An 18,979-nucleotide genomic window follows, 5' to 3' on the forward strand; every position below is an offset into this window, starting at 1 on the left:
GTACTGATACTATATGCATAAAATTTGCTGTGAATTGTAGCATTAGAAATAAGTCAACTCTCAAGAAAATTCTTGAACTTCCTAAAGAAAAACTGAAGAAAAACAAAAGAAAAAATCCTTACCACGTGGATCCTGAGAGACCAGCAATGTAAGTTGCACAGTCTAAAATTCCTGATTCATATAGTGCTTTCATGACGCCAGCAAATCCTACCATGGCACGAAATCCACCTCCTGAACCCAATATCGCTATCACCGGTACCTGCATAGATGAGAAGAATGGCATATCATCACATTAATTCTGATAAAGTCTGAAAAGTACTAAATAAACGTTATTCATCAATCACTGGCCAAACATACCAGTCTTGTGCAATTAATAGGTTACCATCCAGAGATCCTCACAGCAGAGAAGAAACCAGTGCTTTTCTAAAACTGCACAAAAGTTCTAACAAACCAAAAAGAAGGTATTCTGCAGTCTCTTAGTGGTACGTGTGTCAAGAGAATGGCAAAATACTTTAATAAAGCACTTTGAGATATGACTATTAAACACTATATGTAGAATGGGGCAGTACCAAATCCCACCCATGAAGTTACCTGACCATCTTAGGTTCCTCTGGGCCCAAGATTGATGTAAAATATGTTACTCAGTCCCTTCTGCTTCACAAAGAGTTAGATGGCAGAAGTACTTTTGGACTGCAACATGGGAGGACAGCACTGCCAATCACGAGCAAGGGAAGCCAGGAACCAGCCAGCAGCATGAGAGGTTCTGTCCACCAAGGCGGAAATTTCACAGAGGGGCAGAGCAGACTTCCTTCCAGCTTCCTATTTATCTTGTAGCTAGGGACCACTAGCAACCAGGAGGTGCAAACAGATGGCATGTAACAAAGCACCTGACATGCAGGGATATAAGTGAAAGGGAAGCTAAACATGCCTAGCTTCCATGCAGGCAAGAACGTAGGTATGACTGAGGCAACACAAGGGCAGGAAGAAAGCATGAATTCCCAGGAGGGGCAGCTGCAAGCTTGCTACTTCTGGCAGTGAGAGAAATCTCCCCTTCTACCTGCAGCTCTTTACCTCAGTTCAGAGCCTTGGTGACAGAGAAGGAACAAATGCTGTCAGGGAGGACTTTGGACCAGACATCATAGGTTACCGGATAAGAAAGTGACAAGTGACAGTAGTTGATGACTGCTTTTCTATTGGACACAGGCCACCCTGCCAGCCAGACTGATTGTTTAGGGAGGTCTGCTGCTTGCCTAGACTCCAGATCCATGATGGCATGGAGAAATGGTTGAGTCTCACCTGGTCCTCCAGATACTACTCCTCATTGCTCATCCATGTGGCCAACAGTGATACAAGCAGGGGAGACTCTGAGCAGATGAGAGGTGCTTTGCCCCGCCCTGGAGCAAGAACGAGGGACACAGGCACCTAGGGCTGTGGCCTGTGGACTTGATCTTTCCAATCTGGAAGAGGAATGGCCCAAGCAGATGCTATCAGGTGCAGCTGTCGCTAGTGAGACTCTTGGCTTCTTGACCAGGAAGCCTTGCTGATGAACATGGTCCACAGGAAAATAAACCACCTGACTAACAGAGTGAGGTACACCTTCATGAACAGAATTGCTAATTTAATGAGGAAAACTTCAGACTAACTTCAATGATGGGGACCTAACTGAGCAAAGAGTGCAAATGTAGCAAATGCAGGAGGAATGCATGGAAGAAAGCTAGTAGTGAGACCTCCATGTTCTTGGTCAGAAGGAAGGGTGTTCAGAGGCTCACCTCAAATGTCTCTATATTGATGCACAGAGATTGGACACTAAACAAGAAAAATTGGAAGTTCAAGTGCAGTCACAGTTCTATGACTCAATCAGAATACCACAGACTTGGTGGGACAGCACACATGCCTAGCACACAACCATGGATGGGTGGAGGCTGGGAAGACAAGCAGGGAAAAAAGGTGCAAGGGGGCTGTGCTCTACAAAAAAGCAGCTCCTCGATTGCACAGAACTTCAGAATGCAACCAGGGACATGTCTTTTGGAAATTTCTGGGTCATGATCAGAAAGAAAGTAATGCTAGGGATGTTGTGGGAGTCAGATTCAGACTGCTGACCATGGGATGAAGTGTACAAGGCTTTTTCTAAAAACCAGAAGTCTCCTGATCTGGCTGTGGTCCTTACAGGGGATTTTAATCCCCTGCTGAAAGGTCAGCATTGTGCAAGCCACTCAGGAAGTTTGTGGATGGCCTTGGTGACGACTTCCTAATGCAAATGCTGGAGGGGCTGACTAATGCTGTACCTCACCTGCTGCTCACAAATACTAAAGAACCACAGGCAAATGCAGCCACCAGGATCTGGTCGGGTTGCAGTCCTCACAAAGTGATTGAGTTCAGGATCAGACCAAGGTTGGGAAGTAAGCACCAGAGTTAGGACTCTGGAATTCACTAAAATCTGGATTGTTCTGGGACTTGATAGGCAGAATCCTCCCAATTTTCGCTGTTGCCTGTAAATTGAGTGTTGGCAACAGCACTCCCTCCAGAGACAACTGGAACAAGCTGACCTCCAGAGGTCCCTTCCAAACAGTATTTCTATGACTGTTATATTTTTTATTCACTATAACTGTGCTAATAGGACACAATATTATCACTATGCAGAATCCTCCATTTTAGGTTCCTTACAGGCACAGAAAGGCAACGCCTGATTTTTCTGATCCTTGATGTCAAATAGTAAAATATATATATAGTGAAAATCAAATCCTATCATTATGATCCTCTTTAGCGTCCTGTCTAATGAAATGATGAAATAATGAAACTCATGAATTAATTCCAAGTTCAGTTCACTCTCACAGATTTGTGGCACTGCTTCAGACCTTAAAATACAACCAATAAGTCTACAAATTGGGTGAATAAACCATGTCAGGTCTCAGCATTAGTAAGATGTTGCAACCACAATGCCCTGATACTTCGAATTCTAACTGTCTGGTATCAGAAGAATTAGAATTTATTTGAAGAAGTCACCACTTGTAGCAAGATTTCTATATGAAAATATACTCAGAATTTCTTTAGAAATTCTTCCTTCTTATCCATAATCCAAAATAGAGATGATATTAAATTTAGTTATTAAATAAACTATTTAGTTACAAGGCCACAGGAATTTTTAAAGTGATCTAAACACCAGCTTTAATCCAAATTATATCTTTGTGACAGAGCCAAAAGCAGTCAAAGTTACTAATCAGAAACAGGAGAGACACAAATAATATTTTGGCTGGGAGTTTACACATTTTATGATAAAAACATCTAATATTACTACATAGCATGAAGACAGTCTCAAATTTACAACTACCTTGCAAAAACTACAGGAGACGTACGGAGAATTTATGTGTATCTGTACACCTACTCAGCTACCAAGAGATAGCAAAGTGAGCAAAAGCAGACCTAGTTACAAGTGACACTATATCGAAAATGTATCTACAGGGGATTTATTTTATACTTCTGTGCTTCTTAATTCCCAGCCTTCCCAGCCCTGACTTCAAAGCTGTTTCCTTCCACTGCATAGGTTCCCTAAGTATCTAGAAAGAAGACAAAATAAAATAAAATAAAATAAAATAAAAAATCACTTGTTACCATCATCAAATGTTTTAGACTAAAAAAAGGTCCCATCTGGTTTCCAGTTTCTGAAACCTGGAATAATTTTCCACTGTTCCATGGTGATAAGGTAACAACCTCTTGGTTGTTACTAAGTATAAAAAGAATTACACAGTTGTGCAGAAAGCCTGTATCTGATCAAATTGGTAATCAGTCAAAAATTTCACTGAAATGCAATTTCAGGTGCCAATAGATGGGATTAGTTATAAGAAAAGGAACCATGTTACTACTGAGTTCAGTTTCTTTCTGCAGACTCCACACTCCAAGTGCTCGAAACTCCCGTGGACTGATAACGCACCGTCACACAGAAACGACCATGCACAATGACCAAGTAAGTTGAGACATTTCTCAAGGCTTCCATTCCACAAAAACTGCTTATTCTTGATGCAGTAAGATTATTTGATTGTCTTCTTCATGAGCATTAAGCTTTAGTAATAGAAACCACAGGTATTTACTGGCATCAGCATTCGTCATGCACCTCCAGAGATAGCTATCTATCAAAAAATGACAAAACAAAGGTAAAGATTTAGCACATTCCTGTTTTGTTAAGCCAACACCCCAATAACGGAGCAGTTGCTTTGAAGAGAAGAGCCATATTACTAATCACAAATTTAATAATGTAAGTTAGGCTTTGAAAGCTCTTTACAAACACTACCTAATTAACCTACACAGGCAAATCCCAACAGGATGAAGACAGTGGTTTGCAGGTGCAAGCCTGGAAAAAGTATGTGAGAACACTTCCAAAGCACCACTATTCAACAAATCTATTCATCAGTGAAGTGGAATGAGCACAAGGGAAAATTTGAGTTTTCTTCAGGATGCAGAGAAATCCATGAGGAGGATCAACAAAGAATGTGGAGAAGAATCACTAGCATCCTGACTGCAAACGCTTCCTGTATACTTAATCCACAGGCACTCTGGGAATCATAGAATCCTCTACTGGGGGAGGGTGGGTATACCCAGAGGTAGGTGGATGTATAGTGTATCTTCATTTTCACTTGATCCCAAAGCAAAGTATGATGAGCTGCAACCACTACTTTATTTCCAGAAATGAAAGTCAACTAAGAGCTCTAGAGCAGAGGGCAGCAGCTTAAGTAAGCTTCCCACAGAAAATGATGAAAAAAATAACTGAAGAGAAGAATATACTGCACATTTACATTAATTTACTACAGCCAACTGAATACAAGTTGACTTATAGGCATAAGCCAGATGATGAAGATTAAGAGTCCTTTCCTGCTTCGCAGAGGAAAGTAAAGCACATTTCCAATCAGGTAGGTTTGTTAAAGCAGCTTTTTAGCTGCAATTCAGTTTCCAATACGTTTAAGGGCAAGAAACGGTAAAATTTGAAATTACATACATCCATCTTACAAGTTGCCCTCTAGGATGAGTAGGGCAGAGGCAGGGTGGCAGTAGCTGCAGAGTACAAAGGGAAAAGAACCAAGAAGCCATCTCACGATTGAGAAAGAATGGAGAAAAGACAGGATACCAAGGCATGCATGCTCCTCCATGTACACAGGCTGGGGCTGACACACTCCCCACTTTAAGGCACTCTGAACCTCAAGTTCTTTGTACATAATCAGTAAAACTGTGTTGTTATTCACAGATGAAGAAACTTAGGTGACCTTTAAGTAAATGACTTGTTTAAAATTAGACAGCTAACAATACTTATTGTGTCTCCCAACTTCTGATACCACATTAAGATTACAAACATCCCATAAATCCTCCTGCTATCTTCCATCTGTACCAATAAAATTAAAAATGACAGGCTAGAAGGACAAAACTATATTTTAATTTGAACCAAATTGCTAGAAGCAGCTAAAACTTCTGACAAGTCAGCTTGGAAATAGACACCTGGCATATGAAAAATGGGAGGATCACATTACCTCAGTCCTTACTAGGGCTGATAAGCCTACAACTAGATTACTGTCTGGTCTTGGAAGATGCAATTTATCTGATAAAATTTCAGTATTTGAGACAGTGAGGCATACCAAAGGAAGATGATGACAAAAAGAATATGAAATCTTACCTAGTGTTTACAATAATTCATGCACACACGCCACCTGCATAGAACTGATACTTCAGGCACTGAGTATCTATCACTCCAGTTCTAACTGGATCCTGGCAGAATAGTTGCATCCTTTCCGAGAGAGATATTATTCTGCTGTAGAAGATCAGGCCAATGCTACATGGACAAATATCTACTCTGATAAGATTTGCATGTGCTAAGATTAAAATAACTGAACTGAAAATTAAGAAACCTTGAAAATGTTCCTTCACAATATGCACAATTATATCACTACAAATAAAACATGTACGATAATTGTCAAATTCTTTTATCTTCCTCAGAAAGCTACACAAGCACATTTTATTATGCAAGACAGAGTTCAAAAGCATACAACAATAACACATTTACAACCTGCTCAAAACTTCATAGAAATTTAAAAGGAATTCTTCAGTGTTGGTTCCATTTTCTGCAAAAGATTGTCACATTCTGCTTATACTAAAAATGCACAAAAGGAATCAATATCAATGAATTAATCAACCCATCAACTCTGTTCATTGCTTGACACACCCCACATACACACATCCTGTCACAATTCTGAGAGCAGAACAGAAGAGGGAACAAGCAAGGAGGAAAGGAAGATTGAAAAGCTATGACAAAACAAGTGGATCTCTACCAAGTGTATTCTTAATTAACTCAAAATAATGCAGTGTTTTATGAATTCATTGAAAAAAACAATATTGTTTGGCACCTTCCTCACTTTGATGTCACCCAAACCACCATCAACCCATCTAGATCTGTTGGCTTCATTTTCTGTTGGCTTGGTACAGAGCATTAGCGAGTCAACGAAAGCTGCAGTTTCTCACATTCTCTAAGAAATAAACTTCATAAACCTAATCCTATAAAATGGGCTAAAGGAAAAGAAGAAAGGAAAGAAAGAAAATAATTTCTAAGCTGACTGTAACGTTAAAACAGCTCATTTCCTGCCTAATCTTTTAGACATGAAGGCCATACAGCCAAGGCCATTTTAAGAGCACAGGCTGGATATCAAGCATGCAAGGGCAGATTCTGCAGTTGGGCACGTGCCCAGAGCCACTGCACACTTCTTGTGCAGCAGATATTTCACATGCCCTTTAGGCATTTTTCAGATGATCTCAGCTCAGAACCAACACCTTAACAAAGGATGGAATTCAGAATCCGAGCAAAATGAAAAGCATGGATTTATCTCCTTTGCCCAGTTTTAACCTAGGTACATCCTGCAAAAGATTAAAACAATAAAGAACCAGATAAAATTTACAGCAGTTTGTTTAAGGTACCAGTGCAAATGAAACACTGTGATTTCTATCCTACAATGGCATTTACACAGTATTGTCCTTTTACACATAATTGGCATATCTTACTTAAGCGCACCCTCATTTTGGCACAGGATTTTGTCTCCTTAAACTTTAATCTATAAATTTAGAGCACAAGAAAAATTATTCTCCAGCCTAAATATAGTATGTGCATAGAGAAAAAAGTATTTTTTTTGCTTCTGCCATCTGTCTTTACATGGAACCCTTCTACTTCATATCTCATTCATTACTTTGAGAGATAAATGCAGGAATCCAAAAGTGATACTAATCTTGATGTGAACTCTTCAAACTTACATCACGGGAAGTGGTCAAGTTCTTGCTGTTTTCCTCTCCTAGAAATGATTTCATACTGTGCATAATATTATCTTTTCGCTGCTGCCGAAATTTCTTCTCCTCATCACACAGAGCCATGCTGAACCGGAGATCAGTTGAAGAGCTATTTTGCAAAACAGACAGGCTTTAATAAAACGCATAATTCAAAACAGAATTAAAAATATCACCTAGGGAAATTAAGGTAAGAGTAAATTTCTCATTAACTTACATAGGATGAATAAAATATTTTTTTTATTTAGAAATGAAATGAAATAAAACAAAATAAAATAAAATAAGTCATGTGACACAATTGCATCAGCTGATTTCATGGGGTGACGGACACAGAGAACAATGGCATGTTGCATCTTTTAAGATGCACATTTGATACAGAAACCTCATTGTTCACATACTAATGAAAACCAAACACAAAATATGCAGCTTCTAGTGGTGTATTATGTGGTCTTGAAAAAACAAATAATTAAAATATAGCAAGTGAGTTCACCACACATACAGGTATAAATTTACAGTCTAGAAATTTGAATTCTCTGCTTATCCACTAAACAGAGACCTGCAATGAAAAATTTTCATGCATTCCTACTAATGTATACTCTTATTTAGAGGTTCATGTTAAGGGAGGAGGATAACTTTGACTCTGCATCCATTCACTGTCATAAACAAAAACTATATGGATCTCATAATAAACTGTACTGCCTGGCTACAAGAAAAAGCCTTTTTCTCTAGTTTTTTTCCCCATATTGTGTGAAATAAAAAATGTACATAGGTCTGCATAACGAGCTCAATACTGACTTAAATAAAAGCTCCAACTTCAGCTTTCAGGTATCAAGGCAGGATAAACAATTTGAACTGTCACCTCATTTGTAGTAGTTAACTCACTGAGCCTGTATGTCATTCCAAGTGTTTGAACTACAATACCTCCCAGTAGCACTGCCTCTAGCAGACAGCAGCGAGGAGTGTACACATTTGTTCTGGTATCTGCCTCATTGAATTCCTGTATTTACAAGGATGAGCTAAAAATGTTTGTGGATACTTTGACGTGTTGGTTACAAGGCAGCATTTTTACGAGTCCTTTATGAAAAACTTACAATTGTGAAATGGATCTACATAGGCATAGATAATAATTCTTCAGATTTTTAAAAAACCTATTATGTAATAAAATAATGGGATTAAGAAAAAGGGGTAAAAAGACTGCCTAGAAGCAATGTTCCATGAAGATATATATGATACCATGAACAACAGGTCCATGCAGAAACCAAAATCTGCGCAGCCACCCAAGAATAACAGAGCAGAACCAGATCAGATCCTTTTGTCTAACATATTTCAATGCCTACTGCCTAAGAGCAGCAAGACAGAGCCAAGCATCTTCTGTTCATTTACTGCCAGAGATACGGAATACTTGTAATGTCCAACCCCTAGAATGTTTAGGGGTGGTCTCAAAGTCCACCCACATATGCATCCCTACCAGGTACAAAATGAGCAGAAATTATTCCTGGAGGATGTTTTTCAGTCTCCAGAGTCATTATGAAAGAGCACTGCATTTACACTTGCACTGCTCAGCACACTACAGACAAAAAAAACAAAAAAAAAAAGACTCTTTAAATGCATTGTTCTCAGTAATTCATTTTTAGACTTAAAAGATATTTTTCTGATTATGCTTCAAGGTGATTTTTGGTCTTTCACCTAGGCAGGCTAAGAAAGAAGAAGGAGGAAATCTAGAGAGAAGGAAAAAAAAAAAGGAAAAAAAAGGGTAGGCATACGCTTAGCTTTACACATGGTGAAATACTAGCCCTACTGCAATCTTCACCTTTGACTTCAGTACTGCATGGTATTAACATTCAAATACATTTCAGGGGCAGCTTTGTAATGACTATCCATATATGCTGAAAGTTAACATGAGATGGAAAGTTACCAGAGAAGGTAAAATAATGAGGATAACAGCTGAAGCTGATGTCTATGAATTTATTAGAGAAAAAGCCCTTGAAAGAGAAAACACTTAACATAAACCAGGATGAGAAATTCATATATGATGGCTTTGTTCCTGCAAACATTTGGAAAGCACATACCTATTAGTACAAGTAATGGTGTTTCAGTCAATGATAGAATTACAATGTGAAAATAATCCTCAATTTTAAAGTCTCCTGACTTTACAGTACTTGGTATTTCTATGTTAAAATAAGGATTTTTTTGCACTCTACCTGACACGTTTTTAAGAAAATTCTAACAAACAGAGTAAAATAAAAAATACCTTTATTGCTAATACATTTTCCACTTTTTCTTTTTAAATACGAGATACTTACCATACTTCAAGAGACAATTCCAAAGTCATTTCTGTGACCTAAATAAGAGATATTTAAATATGGTTACACCACTTACAGAGAGAAAAAACACAAACGCACCTGGGACATAAACTCTTACTGTCAGAGTTTTTCTTTAAATCACTTTTTTTAAAAAAGAGGACATTTCTGAAATAGACGAATGAGTTTCTTTTCTATGAAACTTTTTCTTTTAAAGCACACAATGTGATTCCAAAATACACCACCAGCACTGAATACACTAGAAAAGGCTGCTAGGTCCTGACTTTCATTCATCAGATCCCATTGTCTTGGCTTGCTTCCACTGACAATCACTTTTTGACAGTGCTCTTCATCTTTGGCCTGAAGAGATCTAATTGTCCTCACACACTTATGATCCTTTGTTTCTACTGCCAGCCACGGTCTATCTGCCACTTGCTTCCCAGTTCACTGGGAAAACATCATACTCAACTCGTATCTGAAACAAAGGCTTGTAAGGGAATGACTGCTCTGTGTTCCACAAGAGCCACACCAAGTGTCTTTCCACAGCTAAATATGCTCAAATTATGAATCAGGAAGAGTGACTGCTTACAAGTTTCTGAAAGATGCAAGTAAACTAATAAATGTCACTACATAATGATTTCACTTGCAGACTACGTACAACTACCTGACCCATACGCTATGGGTTGGTCTCCTCTGCTTTTCATAGAGCCCTTAAATCAGTTGCCTGCAGGCAAAAGGTTAAAAAGCAATGGTTAAAGCACCAATTGCATTTTGGGCAAAATCCAAGAGTAAGAGGTTACTAGAACTAAGACAGAATGGACAGGCGTTTTCATCTCCCCAAGCTCTCTTATATGTAATGGCCACCAACACGTTGGTACAGCCTTATAGAAGTATAACAGACACACACAGTGTATTGTTTATTCTGCCTCTAGCTATAAATGGATTATCCTCCTCATTTGTGGTATGTGATTACCAGGAACGGAGCTAGAACACCTCAGACTGAATGTTTTCTTGACACTATACAGAGTAGTTAAGGATATGGAAGTGCAAAGACGCCTCTGGCCTCCCACATCACGCATACCTGCCGACGGGCGAGGTAGTACCTGGAACTGCACTCCTGTTCTCTGAAATTGGAATTGTAAATTATGTAGTGTATTAACAGGGTGGTGGGAGAAAGAAAAGGCAAAGAAATAACAAGGGGAGAACATGAAGAAACAGAGTGAAGAGTCATTTACGGAAATACTTCAAAGACAAGGTAGTAATTACATTATTCCAGCACCTGATATTACTAATTTAGAAAGCACTTCAGAAACCACGCAGTGATCCAATGGTTGAAAAAAAACGTATGCACACAGTATTAAATAAACCCTTCAAGTGAAATGTTCCAATAGGAAAATAGCATGCCTTTTTCTATACCTTATATAGACTGCCACAGAAATCTCAGGAATACATGTTATGTATACAAATTGTCTACATTGGGCTCAACCTGACTTAATGTTCTCTTACCATTTGCTTATAGATTTCAGAGTGTATGTGGCTTTTTTCACTGATTTTTTCCCCTATGTTCTCTACCAAGCTTTGCTGAGTGCTGAGGAGAAGATAAAGCATATATGTTATATGGCAAGGCTTTCTTTACATTATCGGCATGAGCTATGTAAACCGTGTTTTCAAAAATTATTCATCAGCTCCTTCTCACTACCTCACCTCGTGCCTGGAAGAATCAGGCATCTGCAGTCAGCCCAGACTCTGGAAGTCCAAGAATTACTGAAGCACGTAGTGAAATAAATATGCAGAAACTCCAAAAAATGCAGTAATTTTAAAAAAAAAAAAAAAGGATGGTATCAAAATTCCAACTGCCCTAAGGCTATGCCTAATTAAACACTAAATCTTACATATGAAACTCTCTGATTTCCAATAAATAGACCTTAACCAGTTATTTGCTGTAACCACACTTTTAAAGTTATATCACATACAAAATAGCACAGCAGTCACAAATCAAGACCTCTCATCATATAATAAACCATAGCCCAAAACAGGAACACATAAAGTATATGCATACAATAGATATACATATAAGGATAACCACATGTGATGAATATAGTTACTACAAGTACTGAATTATGTTCAGAATAGCCTGTGATATGTTACTGTAATAAATGATATTTTAATATATGCAGAATGAGCTCAGTTACACACAGATTTAACAACAATTTCCAGGAGTTACCATGTAGGCAGACAATCCCTTTTAAACTGACTCCATCTGTTTTGAATACATGTTTAAAGAGAACAAAGAATTAATGCATTATTGCACATTTACTAGGGCTGTGTTACAAGCCACTGACTGAAAGTGAAACATAATAATAAAAGAATTTCTGCCACAGGCATCAGTAGTAGAGGTAATACACTGACCAGCATATCCTCTCATATCCTACATATCCTCTCATGCTAACAAAGACCATTAAACTAAATTGAATCAAGTGGTGCAGAAACTAGTTTAGCAAGCGAAAGTTTGAAACTAGATTTTTAAAGAGGATTCTCTCAGAAGGGACAGTAAGGCATTCAGTGGCACTGAGTGTTTTTCTTAATTCTCCTCTCAGCAGGACTGTCAGAAGACAAATACAGTGCCTTTAGGCCAGCGCTCTGTGTTTAACCATGGACAACAGTGAATACTTAGAAAATGAGCTTCAGAACAGCGTATGCAGAGAACAATCCTCACCTGAGATACCCCTCCCCATGCCCCCAAATATTCAGCTGTTTCCTGACTGAAAGGCTGCCACCCTTACCCTCTCCGTGATATATTTTAATCCCTTCTTGAACTCAAAACTTAGTTCTATGTTAAAAAAACACATAGTACTGCGGTAGAGTGATGGGATCAGACATAGTCTTGGATTTCATTTCATCTAGCAATACATACTTCCGAGGAGTATCAAGAGCAGGCCAAATGCTTTTCTTATGCTTCAACAAATGACTGAGGGAATACTTGGGTAACATCAGACTCAGTGAGAGTCCTTAGGACACATCACTTAGCCTTTATAAGCACCATCCTCTATTGATTTGTGAAGAAGCTTTATCTAACCAGAATGTGGCACAGATGAAATTCAGACACCTGATAAAGGACTGAAACGTGGTATGCCCTAGTCCACACAATAGTTTAGGTCTCTCAGTTCAGGTACTCTTTTAAGAACTTTTCATCATGTTCAAACCTGCACCAACAAAGGCAAAGCTATGAAGGTTGCAACTTACATCATTGAAAGTTAACTGGACTTCCTTCTTCTCTCCCAATTTCAGAGAAGATATAGGAAATGTGGATGTGCCAAGAGTCTCATCCATAACGTAGTTGGCATCCATCAAAGTAACCTAGAAAAGATACACAGGTATTCAATTCTACTTTGATAAATCCCTTTTTAATTCCATACAGCCTATGCCTAAAGTTAAAAAAAAATACGTATATGGAAAAGGAATAGGCCTAACCCAACCCAGTAAACACCCAATGCCAATAGACATGTTCTTTTAAAAGAGGATAAGCTCATGTATAGTGTAGGTGGCATCTTCAAGGCATTCAATTGCACGAGTACAACAGTATCATTTACAAAAGGTTTTTTATCCAAGCACCTTTCTGTCAGCAATTCTCACCATCTTTCTAAGCAGATATAATAACTTCAAATTATACATATAAAATACACAATTACTTCCAATTTCCAGTTAGTAAAACTTCTCTATGCAGAAACTTATTGTATTGGTTTTGTGTGGCAAGGTTTTAGTAGTGGGGGGACTAGATGGTTGGCTTCTGTGAGAAGCTGCTAAAAGCCTCCCCTATGTCCGATACAGCCAATGTCAGCTGGCTCCAAGATGGACTCGCCACTGGCCAAGGCCGAGCCCTTCGGTGACGGTGGTGACACCTCTGTGATAGCATATTCAAGAAAGGGGAAAAACACCACTGCGCAACAGCAATCAGAAGAGAGGAGTGAGTGAAACAACTATGTAGAAACCAAGGTCAGTGAAGAAGGAGGGGGAGGAAGAGCTCCCGGCATCAGAGCAGAGATTCCCCTGCAGCCTGTGGTGGAGACCATGGTGAGGCAGGCTGTCCCCCTACAGCCCATGGAGGTCCATGGTGGAGCAGATCTCCACCTGCAGCCCACAGAGGACTCCATGCCAGAGCAGGTGGATGACCTGAAGGAGGCTGTGACCCCGTGGGAACCCCATGCTGGAGCAGGCTTCTGGCAGGACCTGTGGCCTTGTGGACAGAGGAGCCCACACTGGAGCTAGTTTGCTGGCAGGACTTGTGACCCCACAGGAGACCCACACTGGAGCAGTCTGTTCCTGAAGGACTGCACCCCATGGAAGGGATGCATGCTGGAGAAGTTTGTGGAGAACTGTCTCCTGTGGGAAGGACCCCATGCTGGAGCAGGGGAAGAATGTGAGGAGTCCTCCTCCTGAGGAGGAAGGAGTGGCAGAAACAATGTGTGATGAACTTATCGCAACCCCCATTCCCCATCCCCCTGCACCACTGCAAGGGTGGAGGTAAAGAAATTGGGAGAAAAGTTGAGCCCAGTAAGAAGGGAGGGGTTGCAGAAAGGTGGTTTAAGATTTGCATTTTATTTCTCATTACCCTATTCTGACTTCTAATTGGCATTACATTAAATTAATTTCCCCGAGTCGAGTCCGTTTTACCCATGACGGTAATTGCAGACTGATCTGCCTGTCTTTATCTTGACCCATGAGCCTTTCGTTATATATTCTCTCCCCCTGTCCAGCTGAGGAGGGGGAGTGACAGAGAAGCTTAGTGGGCACCTGGTGTCCACACTTACATAGTTTTAAATGTGATATGCCAAAAAACATGCAGCAACTTTTCCATCAAGATAGAATGCATACATCCTAGTCTTGTATTTACAGACCAAGATTTTTATAGCAATGATTTGGCAAAACGTGCAGCAGTCCAAATTACACATAGCTTTTCTCTGTATCCAGCCAGATCTTCAAGTCTCTTCTCATATTCTCCATGTCAGAGCATACACTTTTTCAAAATGTGATACTATCCAAAGATGTATGTGGATACCGCAGAACACTGTTCAACGCTTTTGCTACAATCCATGTGTATCTACATCAAGCAGTCTTTTTTTTCTCAGTGGCAGCCTTCCAAGTTCTCAAGTAAGATATTAAGAAAGAATTTCAAATTACCACTTGTATGGTTTCTATTAAATGATTTCTCCAAACTCATTTGGCTTAGGATATTTTTCCACTTTGTGGAACTATATCTTTTAAAATATCGTATGCTTGTGGCTAGGACTATATCTTTTGCATAAAACAAACAGCATCAAGATACAATCACTTGAATAAATAGTTGCTACATCTGGGTTCAGCGTCTTCTCAGCTATAAAGAATCTTCTTCATCCTGTGCCACAAGCAACCCTTTGAAATGATGAACTGTATTTTAGGACGTAACTCATTATTTTAATGGCATCTATGTTCTTCTGTTTCCTTGAAGGACTTTATGCCCATTGCTGTAATCTCTGAGGGCTGTTTTTTAAAACCAACAGCAATAGTAAAAACTTCTTAATGGGATTTTGGAGAGCTTCTTACACTTCAGAAGGAAAACTGCACTGGAGATAAAGATTTAAATTAAAATAATCTGAGGAGTCCAGAGGACTGTGGAGTCTGTGTAATCTTGGGAATCCACAGAGAGGTTTTGGGTGGGGAGGTAGTTTCATAGATTTGAATTCTGACACTGCACTCCATGCAGAATCCAAAGGCTCTGCCGGGCACTGTGTGTGTGTGTGTGTACAACAATGTCAGAATACAAACATTAGTTTTTACCTAAAGACTATACCTTTCATGGAGAAGAGAATGTTTACTGTGAACACCACTTATATGTGTATGCAAATACACATATATGTGAACCAGGTCCACAATTAACCATTATTACATGCTATCACAGGTTCTTTGCAGGCAATTTTCATGAAATTTTATACCATGTGTCTCAGAAACCAGCAACAGCCTTTGCTTATTGTAAAGACACATTTCCAAATTCTACTTATAATCAATCTTGTGTTCTGTTACAGGAGATAGAGACTGGCAGAACCCGGCAGTATGCTGTGGCCATACTGTGCTGCAAATCACCAGCATGCCAGCTCATAAAATCCTGTACTTTATAATGACTGCATAAAACTGAGAAACACCTTACAAAATGTTAGCCAAGCTACAAAATATATTTCAGTAACTGGGTGTTCTCACCCTGGTGGGAAATGAGCTAGTTGCATTGTTACCACAGAAGGAAGCGAATGACCCAGGCCTCCACATGGTCAAAAACATCTGAGATCATGTAACGGTAAGAAATCAATGGCTTGCCAGCATCTCAACTTTTTCACATCAGAACGCATATAAAGACAGAGTATAAGAAGTGGTACTGTTCCCAGAAAGGGAGCAGGTAAGCCATTCGAGCCATTCGCTGCTGCTGTTTGTGACTTTAATAATTTATCCTTTGACAAACCTTGAACCAAATTTTGTACTCCACAAATTCATACATTACTAGGTAATGCCTAAGTGTAACTACAAGCAGAATCTGACCCAGTCTTTATACAATACCAGTAAAACCAAGGGACTATATTTTAACTATTATTTGCTATTCCTCAGTTTACCATTCCGCTCATCTTTTGAAGATCATGAGAGCTACTATAGATCACATCAATTATTTAGCCAGCTATAGCTCCTGAAAATCTTCCAAAAAGCACAGGATCTGCAAAGAGACAGGTAAAACTGTGCCCCAGGACTTCCATTAGAATCCACAAAGATTGCATCAGGCGAAATTGAAACAATTATTTCCCATACCGCAACAAAGGCAGGTTGATGAACCCAAGTTCTTTACTACTTCCTTTCTCCACAAATGCCCTCTCACAAAGCCACAATAACTCCATTCCTCTTTCTAATTCCTGACACCTATTTGCCTGACTTGCTATTAGAAAGCAAGAACTAAGTTAGAGATTTCAAACTTTTCTCAAGTTTCATGTAGCCAATCTGCATGTCTACAACCAAAACATTTAGTAAGAATCAACGCAGGTGACTGTTGCACCTGACCAGCTGGTGGAAGCTATTTTGGGTCATCTGCTTTCTGCAAAGCTGTAGTGAAGTCATTGTGAATTCCCTAGTACTGCTGTCTCTTGTGCAGGATGCATACGGTAAGTTCTTCATGCTCCATTGAGCTGATCATGGGATTCTTCCTCCCTGAACTGTAGAACCTACCCCTCTCCCGAGGAACACAGGGAGCCTTGCAGGAAGTACTATTTAATTTTCAGATCTTGAACAGTTTAGCCTCAAGAGATTATGGTTACTAGCTCAATAAAAAGCTTCATGAGCTTTAGCCACTGTCCCTGTTGGCAAATTTAGACTGAAACTGTGTAAGCTTGGGTCAGAAGACTTCACGTGCTAGGGCCATCCCCTATGAAGAACCAAGCTAACAAAGGACTATAGATAACCTTAAATGCTTGCCATGCCCACTGTCCTGGTTTGAGGTAAAACAGGACCAATTTTGTTCAGTAACTTCGCTTCTTAGCTGGGCCTCTTCTAACTACTGAAATTAACAGCATATTGTGCAGACAGTGTTCACTCTCTCAGAGTGATAAGACCAAAGTTCATAGCTGATGCCCAGGCATGGTATGCAGAGAGGCTCTTGCTTATACTTATCGCTGTAAGAACCAAGGCCAACCAACTTCGTTACTCGCCCTGTTGGAGGGATGGAAGTGGAAAAGCTCAGTGGGGTCCCATCTGTGGGGAGGAGCAGACAGGACAGGTGACCCAAAACTGACCAACAGGTATTCCATCCCATCTGCCTCATGATCAGTATAAAAGCTGAGGGATCAAAGGGTCTGCTCTCTTCCTTCAATGGCTGACATCTGAGGAGGACTCCATTCGTCTGCCTGTGGTCCTGATCCTAAATGCAGATCCGGAATCCAGTTGCTGTCCGTCACTGAGTCCAGCCTGGGACTTCCCCAGTGCCAGCTGGTGTCGTGATTGTCATTTTGGGAGCTTGATACGATTTTGTATATATTTCATTATTTCCTTTTATTTTATTATTAATATTTCATTAAAGTAGTTTAGTTCCTTCTGAACTCATAAGTCTCTTTTTCCTTCTCTGCCTCTCTCTTTGAAGAAGGGTAGAGGGGAGCACGTGTTGGTCCCATCTGGGGTCCCCCATGTCCCCAGTAGCCACTTTGGCCTAAACCACGACACCCACTTATAAAATAGTTACACTTAATACTCACCTTTTGTACACAACCCAGAAAGGCTTATCATAGTGACTTAATGGTGGCTTAGTTAACAAGCCTGCACATGGAATAAGAGTACCCAAAACATCACTGGGTTGGCTACTCAGCCCTTGGGTCCAGGCGTAGAGGAGACAGAACCATGCTTCTGCTTTGTGTCCCCTCAGGGAGAAGCAATAAATGGGCACAGACTTGACTTTACCCCCACCTATTCACAGCCCATAATAGCTGAACCAGTGTAGGAAGGAGGGAGATAATAATTTATGGCTGATGCGAAGAATAGTAAGCTCCTAGCCCTCAGGAGCAGTCCGAGATCTCGTAATGAGTCTCAAGGCTACTCCTTGAGTAATACAATTTATACAACTCTTGCTTAGCAGCACACCGAAAGGCAAAAAACAGCCTTTAAAGTTTTAAAAAAGTGGTAATCTTGAGACAACGGATGTCATACACATACAAGCTACTGTTATTTTAACCTTCCAGGCATTGTACAACTTCCATTTTCACAGATGCAGCTCAGACATGTGATCCTCTGGAGAAGAGAAGATTCCAGGGAGACCTTAAAGCGACCTTTTAGTACATAAAGGGGGGCCTACAGGAAAGATGGGGAGGGATTGTTTATCAGGGAGTATAGTGATAGGACAAGCGGTAATGGTTTTAAACTGAAAGGGGGTAGATTTCAATTAGATATTAGGAAGGAATTCTTTACTGTCAGGGTGATGAGACACTGGAACAGGTTGCCCAGAGAAGTTGTGGATGCGCCATCCCTGGAAGTGTTCAAGGCCAAGTTGGATGGGACTTTGAGCAACCTGGTCTAGTGGGAGGTGTCCCTGCCCATGGCAGGGGGTTTGGAACTAGATGATCTTTAAGGTCCTTTCCAACTCTAACTATTCTATGATTCTGTGATTTACCTCAAGAACATTCTCTTGATTGGGATCCAAAATGAACTCAAAGGTCTCGTTCCACACAGGATTCACATCATTATTGAAATGTTTCGTTCTCTTCCTGCAATCAGGGGCAGATGGGATGAACAGCTCCACATAGGGATCTGGAGTGTCAACTACAGAGCAAAACAGATGTTTAAGTTACATAAAACTCAAGTTTGGGTTGTAATAATCC

At 39.9% G+C, this 18,979-nt stretch overlaps 1 protein-coding gene across 1 annotated transcript in view; it reads right to left on the bottom strand.

Moving 5' to 3' along the window:
• PLA2G4A (phospholipase A2 group IVA) overlaps nt 1-18,979 on the bottom strand; it is a 74,255-nt gene that overhangs the window by 28,614 nt on the left and 26,662 nt on the right. The window contains exons 3-7 of the mRNA XM_082484375.1: nt 18,772-18,920; nt 12,852-12,965; nt 9,612-9,649; nt 7,279-7,420; nt 123-259 (exon numbers count right to left, since the gene is read on the bottom strand). Of these exons, the coding sequence (XP_082340501.1) occupies nt 123-259; nt 7,279-7,420; nt 9,612-9,649; nt 12,852-12,965; nt 18,772-18,920 (580 nt within the window). The remainder of the gene's footprint in view (nt 1-122; nt 260-7,278; nt 7,421-9,611; nt 9,650-12,851; nt 12,966-18,771; nt 18,921-18,979) is intronic.

The sequence above is a fragment of the Vanellus vanellus genome (genome assembly GCF_965231255.1).
Source record: "Vanellus vanellus genome assembly, chromosome: 5".
Lineage (NCBI taxonomy): Eukaryota > Metazoa > Chordata > Aves > Charadriiformes > Charadriidae > Vanellus > Vanellus vanellus.